The sequence below is a fragment of the Curcuma longa genome, unplaced genomic scaffold (genome assembly GCF_044706935.1).
Source record: "Curcuma longa cultivar G26 ecotype Majalengka, Jawa Barat unplaced genomic scaffold, ITB_CL_G26_1.1 contig_16478, whole genome shotgun sequence".
NCBI classification, from domain to species: Eukaryota; Viridiplantae; Streptophyta; class Magnoliopsida; order Zingiberales; family Zingiberaceae; genus Curcuma; species Curcuma longa.
In genome coordinates, this window is record NW_027430365.1 from 1 (window position 1) to 11,580 (window position 11,580).

The window sequence follows — 11,580 nt, forward strand, 5'->3', positions numbered from 1 at the left end:
TATTCTGATAGATCTTTTTGCTTTCCATCAGCGAAGAGACTACGACGCCAAGAGTAACCCCCTTGTCGCTTCTCTTCTATGTAGGATTCCCAAGTTTGTGGATGCCGAAATGGATGATGATCGACTTTTCTGCTATAATTAGGTCCATTATATATCTTTATAAAATAGAACATCGATCGTACATACCTGAAGAAATATTGAATCCTTTTTGTCTAAGCAGTCGAAAATGAAGAGCAACCTCATAGAGCCCATATTTGCTCATGTCAACATCCTTGAGATGGTCTAAACCTCTGTCTATTTCCTCCATAAAATGGTAATCAAGTCCAAGAAGTTGAATTGTATCAATTAGATTCATAGTTTGTAGAACGCCAGTAACATTTTGGAACATGCTCCTTACTTCATTCTTGAGCTCTTCAGCTCTTTCGTTCATCCATGCCTCAGGCTACATCAGGATGCATGCATGGGAAAATTAATATATTAACTATATATATAGTGAATTATACAGTGATTACTGCAATGCAATACTAATTAATATATATGCTATATATGTTTTCTGAATATATCATGCATCCAAAGCGTTGAAACGATATGTTGAAACAATATATACAAAACAAGTGAAGTGTATTCATACCTGTGATTTCTGATTTGTAATAAAGTAGTCATCCGAAAAGCTGGGACCGAAACCTGCCAACTGACGATCAACAACCACGTCTTCCAAAACCTCGACTGACGGAGTCTTGTCCAGCTCCATGGCTTGGCTTGTATATGATTCTTAATTAAATGCCTGAAGAGCCATCTGTGTTATCAAGTTTTATAGATGACTTCTGGCCTTAAATTTCAATAAATTAAGTAGTCATTTTCTAATGAGGGTGGTTGGAAGGAAAGGAAACAAGGAGAGTTATATACGTTATTCTTTATTTTAATTATAGTTATAAAATAAATGTACTCCTATTTTAATTTTTAGGAAGCTAAGGGACACGATCTCTATCAACTTTAATGTATCCATTACATCTTTTTCATCTGGATTAATTATGAAAAAGTGAATTATTCAGATTTTCCAGTAATTTAAGATTTAAGTTATAATTTATAATTATTCATATTGATTAATTAAAAGATTAATTATTTTAGTAGCTAGATCTATATACTCTTGTATGAAAAATATTCAAAATCATATATTGTTTACATCAAATTAGTAAAAATAAATAATTCTAAATAAAATAATTTATTTATAAGTTTTGCTAAAGAAAGACATATTGACTACGATAATGCATTAATCTGGCGTTGAATATTATAACGGCGGCTAGATAGATATGATATATAGACCCATTGCTGACTTGAAAAAATAAACATTAACTTGGAAAAATAGAGGCGAACGCTTGGAAACAGCATTCGCATCACTATCGAGAAGTAGAAAAACACTTGACAAATAGAGGAAATTAAATAGAGAGCAGGAAAAATATGAGAAGACTAACTGAACACTAGAAAATTCAGGAGAAAATAGAGACCAAATTAGGAATAATAGAATTCTTAATTTGACCGAAATGCTGAATTTGATTTCATGTGATTGGAATAGACAATTTGGAATAGAATTCTTAATTGGATTAATAAATTAACGATTTGCATAAGACAAGAATATATATATATATATATATATATCAACAATGTGATAGTAATGTAAAACAAATAATTGCTGATTTGTAATTTAATTCATTCTCAAATAAAGTGAAATTTAATTTTCATATACTTTAATATTATCAAATTAAAATTTGGATATATTGGTGGTGGTGCACTAGCTAGCTAGTCGAGAAAAGAAGGGTTTACCGGAAAGAAAAAATAATGACCTCAGATGTAATTATTAATAATAGTTTTGTATTTAACTTTAATACTAACATGAGATACGGGTTATTTATTTATTTATTTATTTTTTTAAATGATGTCATATTGGATTTTATTCCACGAATAAAAAAAATAATGAGTTGAGTGTTTGTCTTCAACAAAACCAGTAAAATCTATGTGGTCATAGACATGTCATAGCCGGTCCTTATCGTACAAGAGTTCTGAACGAAATTATAATTTTTGGGCTCTGGCACAATAGCATATTTAATTTTTAGAGCTTGATAAATTATAATTTTCAATCAATAAGAGTTCCAAGACAAAAAAGAATAATTTCTCCTATATAAAATCATAACGATACTCTAAATAATATTTAAAACATATAAAAAAGAATTAAAAAAAGTCAAGATTTTTTAAATTGTCACTGTAAATTCCATTGAAATACTCTTTTTCTTCTTCATAGTGAAGAAGTTCCAAACTGGATGAAAGCCGTCAAAAATATTTTCCATTGAAATATTGAATTTGGTCGCCAATTGCCCATGAAGATTGATGTAACTTCCAACTTAACATGATACTGCACTTCAATTCAGACTTCTCTTATCCTATTTTTTCACGAGAGGGAAAATCTTGTCCAAGAACTATGAATTTAGATACTCGAACTAAAGGAAAAATGAAAAAGCAACATTAAATTTGAAAAAAATATATGAAAAATTGCAGTGGATGTGAGTTCAAGAGGAGTTGAATGAGCTAGATTGGAGCACTTTGAATTGATGGAGATGAACAAGTGGTGAAGTTGCAAATGAAGAGTGTTCGGAGATAATTAGTAGTGAGCTTGTTTGGCTAGTTAATGCTCATAAACAAAGCTCTTGTGCAATTTATTTACAAACTTGCCTAAAATTTCATTGTGATCTTATTCCTTTAATTTTAAATTCAAACATATAAAGAATATAATCCATGTGTATATTTGTAATATATTTACAAATTTTTGGAGTTTCAATTTATCTATTATTTATTAAATCAATGATTTAACCAAAGTATAAGAATAGAGATGTTGTTATTACGCTTGATAAAAGCTCAAGGTCAATAAATTTTTCAATAAATAAGCTTGAACATGCTCGAGAGACAGCCAGACATACTTAAACACCATCAAGTTCAGCTCAACTAAGCTTAGCTCCATAGAATCAAGCTAAGAATAGTCTAAGATGTTCTCATCAAGCTAAGAATAGTCTAAGATGATTTGAGGCATCACCATTGTAGCTGGTACTACAAGCTGTAGTTATTTCCTTTTCCCCTTTCTTTTCTTAGCCTTTGTCTTCCTTTCCCTTGGGGAAACTTTTCGTCATGAATTCCTTTCCATTCTTCATCCACACTTCAAATTAAACATGGCATTTTGGAAGAGAACTTCCCCTACATACCTGACTTGAACAAATATAAGGAAGGAAAGCCTACCACCAAATCGTGAAAACCCTCACACAATGTTGGCTTCTTGATCGAGGAAGGCCTCTTCTTTTGATTCAGGCTGAGTCCTTAGGTGGTTGGCCTTGGCTAGCCCATATATGTAGTTGCCAAAACTCATTCTTTGAATTGTAACTAAGATCTGACTTTAATTTTATTTACTATGCAAAGGAGAAAATGTTGCAAGCTCTCATGGCCATGAAGTTGAATCAAAAGCGGGCATCTTTGGAGGAGCTTGGTCAAGAGGAATCATCTCTGTTACTCTAGTCCCCTAGCTTGCATCCTCCTCCAAATAAGCCAAGGAGGCTCAACTAGCTTGAAGGAATGTGTGACATTTGTCGCTCCCCAAGGACCTAGAGACTTAAAAGGTAGCCATGTAGAACCTCCAAACTTGCCGCAAAGTCCCTAACCCTCGAACTAAGTAAATGGATAACACACTTCTAAACTGTATACCAATTGTTTCTAGTAGCTTCTCGACATCTTCATCTTCTATTGTTTTGACTAATCCAAAGACCTACAGAAATATTGTTAGAACTCTACATTATGTTATAAACATCACATAACCTCATATCATGTTTTCTAAAAAGTAACCTATCATGTCTTAGTCCAACACTAAATTAAATTGAATATAAAGTCGCAATGTTTGAGATCATTTGGCTTTAATTTTTCTCCGAGTTACATTTGGAACGATGCCATTAATATATTTAAAATTTTGTGTGACAATATTAGCATTACATTTCTTGTTACAAATATGGTCTTTCATGCTCATGAAAAATATGTGGAAATTAATTTTTATTTTTTTTTGAACCATGTGGTGAATTGACAGCAACTACTTTCTATATCTCTATGTATGATGAGATTTCGGATACCATTCACAACACCATTAATAAGACAATGATTTCTTATTAGCATCCAAACTCAATATTCATCACCTCTAATGCCATTAAGTTTCCATGGTAATGATAGCAAAAGTAATAGTAATGATAAAATTTCCATCGATAAAATTTACAATTGATTCCAATCAACAAGAGTTTAACATATAATTCATATTAGGTGTGTAATTATCATAATTCATATTGTCACCATAATTCTAAGATTGCATACCATCATTAATATTATCATAAATTATGACATTGTATACAACTTGTAAACAACTCGTATATATGGGCTTATTTGGCTTCAACATTAAGAACAAATTATTTCTCTCTTTCTCCCCTTTTATTTCAACAATATTAACTTGGGCACACAACAATATAAGATATCAAATAGAACATGATTGCAACGATACTATCATCAAACAGGAATAGGATGAACTAGTAGAAAAAAGATGGTTTCCTTCATCGAGGTGTTAGATTCTGTGAATGCATCACCATGCTTGTATATAAATTCTGTAGTTCGTGTAGAGTGGAGAAATAGTTCAACTACTTCCCTAGACAATCCAGTTGCAATAAGGAGCTCCTCGTTGATAGTCTTCCATGCATCTTCAACAAAGCCTAGGAGCTTCTCACGTGCAACATCTTCTGATGTTCCATGTTCCTTCATATTGCAATCTACTGTTGAGGCAACATGTGCCCTCTTTTGTTCTCGCTTCAACAACAAAAAAAAAAAAAAACAAAGTCTATCAAGCATATATAAATTTGCATATGTTCTAGGGTTCCTATTGGGATTATAAATTCACATACACAAAAAAAATTCTTAAATTATGGTTACTTTATATATACCTCCTTTGAAGTTATGTCATTTGTGATGCGACCAATTGTTCCACAAGCTTTTGCGATCTTTGGAGAGCTTTTGAACCATTCAAATGCATCCTTTGTGCCAACTGCCTCCTCCATGCCACTCAAAAATACGCAATAAAACAAGATAAATCCAACACTTCTGATTGAAACACGCATGTGCTCTTCTAACTTGGGCACATACTTGTCATCCCTCCATTTGCATTCCTTAAAATAAGTTTCAGCTTGAATTTTCCACTGCACATAGTTAATTAACAGATAATTAGATCCGGTATTATATATATATATAGTGTTAGCATACATACTTATATATACGAAACTTATATATATATATATATATATTATATAGAAATCCCTTAAGTATTCTGGTAGTTGATCTACTACATTAGGGCTCCACCTGCATGAATAAAAATTTGGTTGGTCATCTTACAAAAATTAAAACATGATTTTATTATAGTTATGGTTCACAATAGATGTCAATCATGCCTTTGGATTGCATCTGTGAGTAGTCGACTCTCTTCTAGTGTGCTGCAGCTATTATAGGTGTCATCCAAGACAGTAATTAACATAAGTAGCATAGTCGCGAGCATTCAAGCACGAGAACAACTAGGTTCATGACGTATCACCATCACCCAACAATAAGATTCCACCACTCGTTCTCGAACAAAATTTAGGTGCATAATGTCTAAATTCAAATTCTTCCACCATCTGCATGCCAGTGTCATATATAAGGTGCCTTATATAAAATGGTCAAACTAATTAAACACGTACATCAAAATATTTGACTCATTTTATGTCTAAAACTTACGTGCACACTTTCTTGAGCTCCTCCTGGTGGAGACATTGTAATATGTTGAAGTCCAATTTTGCAAGCTCAAGCATTGATTCATTTTGAGTCGGTTCATCTTGGTAGATAGAGATGTAGCATCTGGTGAAAAGTCGTTTCATGCTTCGTTGAATTGGTGTCTTGAGAGTGAGAGATACTAGCTTTGCAAATATAGGATTTAGATCTTTTAACAAAGATGTAAGATTATCTTTAGTGAAAGAAATGGCTTCATCGAGTATAGTTTCTTTTTTAGTTCCAAGGTAAGCCGCATTATATAAGCTTAGGAGCCCCTTAGCATCATCTTTTAGTTCTTCAATTGACAACAACTACTTTCTACATCTCTATGTACGATGAGATTTCGGATACCTTCACAACACCATTAATAAGACAATGATTTTTTATTGGCATCCAAACTCAATAGTCGTCACCTCTAATGTCATTAAGTTTGCATGGTAATTGATATAGGTGATGTAGATGACGTGACTCTAAGATGAAAGTGAAGAGTCAAGCCTAGGGTTAACTTGACAATGCTAGTCAAATGGACTCGAGGGAAGATAGTTCCACCCGAAGTGAAATTAGGTCGAGATGGACTAAGGGCTCAGTCTCATATCGCAATCTTAGCCACCACGGCCATCTCGGCACCTCGGCCATCACGACCGTCTCGGCCATCACGGCTATCTCGGCCATCTCGGCACCTCAGCCATCTTGGCACCTCGACCACATCGGCCACCTCGGCACCTCATCCATCTCCACCATCTCGGCACTACGGCCATCTCGGCACCTCGGCCACCTCGGCCATCTCGGCCATCTTGGTCATCTTGATACCTCATCTCAACAGCTCATCTCAGCACCTCATCTCAACACCTCGGCACCTCAACCATCTCGGCACCTTGGTTCGGCACCTCATCTCAACACCTCAGCATCTTAGTCATCATGGCACCTCGGCCATCTCAGCACTTCATCTCAGCACCTCATCTCAACACCTCGACACCTTGACCATCTCAGCATCTCGGTACCTCATCTTAGCACCTTAGCATCTCAGCAAGAGTTTAACATACAATTCATATTAGGTGTGTAATTATCATAATACATATTGTCACCATAATTCTAAGATTGCATACCATCATTAATATTATCATAAATGTCTACAACCCATAAACAACTCGTATATATGGGCTTATTTGGCTTCAACATTAAGAACAAATTATTTCTCTCTTTCTCCCCTTTTATTTCAACAATATTAACTTGGGCACACAACAATATAAGATATCAAATAGAACATGATTGCAGCGATACTGTCATCAAACAGGAATAGGATGAACTAGTAGAAAAAAGATGGTTTCCTTCATCGAGGTGTTTGATTCTGTGAATGCATCACCATGCTTGTATATAAATTCTGTAGTTCGTGTAGAGTGGAGAAATAGTTCAACTACTTCCCTAGACAATCCAGTTGCAATAAGGAGCTCCTCGTTGATAGTCTTCCATGCATCTTCAACAAAGCCTAGGAGCTTCTCACGTGCAACATCTTCTGATGTTCCATGTTCCTTCATATAGCAATCTACTGTTGAGGCAACATGTGCCCTCTTTTGTTCTCGCTTCAACAAAAAAAAAACAAAGTCTATCAAGCATATATAAATTTGCATATGTTCTAGGGTTCCTATTGGGATTATAAATTCACATACACAAAAAAAATTATTAAATTATGGTTACTTTATATATACCTCCTTTGAAGTTATGTCATTTGTGATGCGACCAATTGTTCCACAAGCTTTTGCGATCTTTGGAGAGCTTTTGAACCATTCAAATGCATCCTTTGTGCCAACTGCCTCCTCCATGCCACTCAAAAATACGCAATAAAACAAGATAAATCCAACACTTCTGATTGAAACACGCATGTGCTCTTCTAACTTGGGCACATACTTGTCATCCCTCCATTTGCATTCCTTAAAATAAGTTTCAGCTTGAATTTTCCACTGCATATAGTTAATTAACAGATAATAAGACCCGGTTATATATATATATATATATATATATATATATATATATATATATATATATATATATATATATATATATATGAAGTGAAAAAAGTGTAGCCAAGAAGCATCGACATACTTCTTCCTTGAGGTACAATATTCGAAACTTCTCCTCCGGTGCAAGTTCATTTTCAAATTCCTGAAAAGTGCTCAACATTTTGAGAAAGAAATCCCTTAAGTATTCTGGTAGTTGTTCTACTGCATTAGGGCTCCACCTGCATGAATAAAAATTTGGTTGGTAATCTTACAAAAATTAAAACATGATTTTATTATAGTTATGGTTCACAATAGATGTCAATCATGCCTTTGGATTGCATCTGTGAGTAGTCGACTCTCTTCTAGTGTGCTGTAGCTATCATAGGTGTCATCCATGACAGTAATTAACATAAGTAGCTTAGTCGCGAGCATTCGAGCACGAGAACAACTAGGTTCATGACGTATCACCATCACCCAATAGTAAGATTCCACCACTCGTTCTCGAACAAAATTTAGGTGCATAATGTCTAAATTCAAATTCTTCCACCACCTGCATGCCAGTGTCATATATAAGGTGCCTTATATAAAATGGTCAAACTAATTAAACACGTACATCAAAATATTTGACTCATTTTATGTCTAAAACTTACGTGCACACTTTCTTGAGCTCCTCCTGGTGGAGACATTGTAATATGTTGAAGTCCAATTTTGCAAGCTCAAGTATTGATTCATTTCGAGTCGGTTCATCTTGGTAGATAGAGATGTAGCATCTGGTGAAAAGTCGTTTCATGCTTCGTTGAATAGGTGTCTTGAGAGTGAGAGACACTAGCTTTGCAAATGTAGGATTTAGATCTTTTAACAAAGATGTAAGATTATCTTTAGTGAAAGAAATGGCTTCATCGAGTATAGTTTCTTTTTTAGTTCCAAGGTAAGCCGCATTATATAAGCTTAGGAGCCCCTTAGCATCATCTTTTAGTTCTTCAAAAAAATTTCCCTTTTTATCCTTGTACTTTTTAAATACATCTGCAAATTAAACACACATTATGCAATAAATATATAAATGTGAATAGAAGGAGGTGGATGAAAGGAGGAGACACCATAAATGAAATATTACCACATTGAGAGTTTCAAGATAATATGGTTGGTTTATAATATTTTACAAGTATTGATGTTGTGAACATATGCATAGGGAGAAACTCTCTTTTACATATGGGTCCACAAGGGGTGCAAATATAGAGTTTGGATTGCACTGAACCAAGTTGACTTGCGAGGACGACTTGCGCATGTCGAATGCCAGACTCAAGCAAATCAGCCAATGTTTTACCAACTATTTTTTTGTTACATGCTCAAAAGTGCAATGAAAAAATTACTCAAACAACTAATCGTGAATCCATAACTGCCAGGGTGAGATGACCGACTATTGATGGCTGGCGACATCATTTTAATCTGGTCAATAAAGTCAGTAAAGTAAAGGTCATTTAACGTAACCAAAGGGGGCATGCTCTTATTTAAAGAAGTGAGATCTTGAGCAGAAACGGTGTACGAAAGTAATACCAAAAGAAAATTCCGCCCACCTGTGTTTCCCTCAAATTTTTCTCTGTCGTGTAATTTTTCGCTCGACAGATTTCCATGTTAGCATTCGAGTGTGAATTCAGTTCTCTGCAACCTTTAATATTTGGTGGTGATCGTGGTTTGCCATTGCATCTTAGGAAACAAACAACCCATGACAACCTCGAAGTATCGTCGGATGTGGGGTGAATCTGTTTAACAAAACTGCGTTAAACAGAGGCCTTGACATTGCTTTCTAACTGGGTACGATAACCCACACAGGTCGGACAACATTAGTAGTCAAGCACATAGCTTCCCTGATTCAGCAATGCTCTCCCAACTCAGCGCACAAGTAGCAACATCCCACTCCGATTTGGCCAACTCAGTAGTAGAGAGAAGGGTCCATTCGGTAGCAGTCGGTCTCACTCAGGAGTACTCAGGAAGCATTCAACTTTCTATTTCCTATAACCACTCTAGCGTTACTGTGCGCCCTAACTCATACTCTGCATCCCACTTGGGCTTGGGAAGTTCAGGCCACTCCAACCTAGCGAGAAACGCGAGAGCAGCTCAGCGACTTCTACTTGAATGGACTTGGGAAGCATCTCGACAGAAATAGGAGCTTACCTAGCAGCTTAAGATTATTAGCTCAAACCATCTCACATATAAGTCTAGTTTGATTTGTAATTTCAATTCAGATTACATTCATTATATCTCCAACAACAAGATTGTCCAACAATCTTAAAACAGATTTCATTTCTATTGAGATGACCATAGAAAGTGTTGAGGTGTAACAGAATCATCACATGAAGGCCCTCTCCTTCTCCATATGTCTATTGATTTGTAAAATGTTTCAATCAACCATGGGGAAATGACCTAGAGAAGCCACTGGTTAAACTTCTAGAGAAGCCACTGGTTAAAGAGGGGCAGCAGAAGATGTTCTTTTGCCTGACCACATTAAACATGGCCCGATTCTTGACCAAGGAACCTTTCAAGCATGTTGAAGATGTTATTGATATCCAGACCATTAATACAGTAGAGACTTAGAATCATTTTGAGCTCCAATGCTGGAACTATATCCTCAACTGGCTTGTTGACTCATTATATACTGTGTATAGTACGAAGAGAATGGCTAAGGAGATGTGGAAGTCTTTAGACAAGAAGTTTAAGATGGAAGATACGAGGGCTAAGAAGTTCATCGTGGATCGATTCTTGGACTATATGATGGTTGACTCCAAAATGGTGATCAATCAAGTCCAGGAGCTTTAGTGATCTTGCACAAGATTCACTCGGAAAACATGGTGGTTAGTGAAATCTTCTAAGTGGAAACTATCATTGAGAAGCTGCCTTCCGGTTGGAAGGACTTCAAAAACCACCTGAAGCATAAGCGGAAGGAGCTGAATGTAGAGAAATTGATTGTTATACTTCAAATAGAGGAAGACAACAAGAGTTCATAAAAAGTTGTTCTCTCAGTCTACTATGAAAGCCAACATGGTCGATCATGGTCAAAGTTTGAAATGGAAGAATCCCAAATCTTCCACAATGAGATGCAGAGGAGGTGCAAGCAAGAAGAAGTTCTTCAAGAAATTCTTCAATTGTGATTGAGTCAGTCACAAATCCTTAGTGTGTAGAGACTCAAAGAAGGATCAAGAAGCCAACCTAAATGAGAGACCAGAAATGGACGACCTCTACGCTATGGTCTCTGAGTTGAACCTGGTGGGTTCAAACCCATGGCAACGATGGATCGATATCAATGCCACTAGATATATGATCTGCAACAAGGAGCTACTTCACAACTTCGAAAAAGTCGATGGGGGCAATCTATTCATGGGCAACCTCAAACATTAAGGGCCAAAGGAAAGTGGTGTTGAAGATGACCTCAAACAAGGAACTCACTCTAAATAATGTACTTTATGTTCCAAAGATTTGAAAGAATCTAGCATTTGGATCATTTCTGAGCAACCATGATTTTCACATTATTTTTGAGTCGGACAGAGTTGTATTGTCGAAGAATGGAATGTTTGTTGGAAAGAGCTATGTAATTGATGAACTATTTTAGCCCAGTGTAATGACTATTAGACCCGCAGTTAATAAGAATAAAATCTCTTCCATTTATAAGCTTGATTCTTTGTGTTTGTGACATGGTAGACTAGGACATGTTAACTATGATGTA

The 11,580-nt window shown here is 35.6% G+C and overlaps 1 protein-coding gene and 1 pseudogene across 1 annotated transcript; both read right to left on the bottom strand.

Annotated features, from left to right (window-relative positions):
• Positions 1 to 4,581: 4,581 nt before the first annotated feature.
• LOC141816398 ((S)-beta-bisabolene synthase-like) lies at positions 4,582 to 6,537 on the bottom strand (annotated as a pseudogene).
• Positions 6,538 to 6,983: 446 nt separating this feature from the next.
• On the bottom strand, positions 6,984 to 8,748 carry LOC141816400 ((S)-beta-bisabolene synthase-like). The gene is made up of 5 exons (XM_074704182.1): positions 8,513 to 8,748; positions 8,191 to 8,412; positions 7,966 to 8,101; positions 7,572 to 7,823; positions 6,984 to 7,445 (listed from the first exon to the last, which is right to left on the bottom strand). The coding sequence occupies exons 1-5, from the start codon at positions 8,650 to 8,652 to the stop codon at positions 7,152 to 7,154; spliced, it is 1,044 nt and encodes a 347-aa protein (XP_074560283.1). The 5' UTR covers positions 8,653 to 8,748; the 3' UTR covers positions 6,984 to 7,151.
• Between the last annotated feature and the right edge of the window lie 2,832 nt (positions 8,749 to 11,580).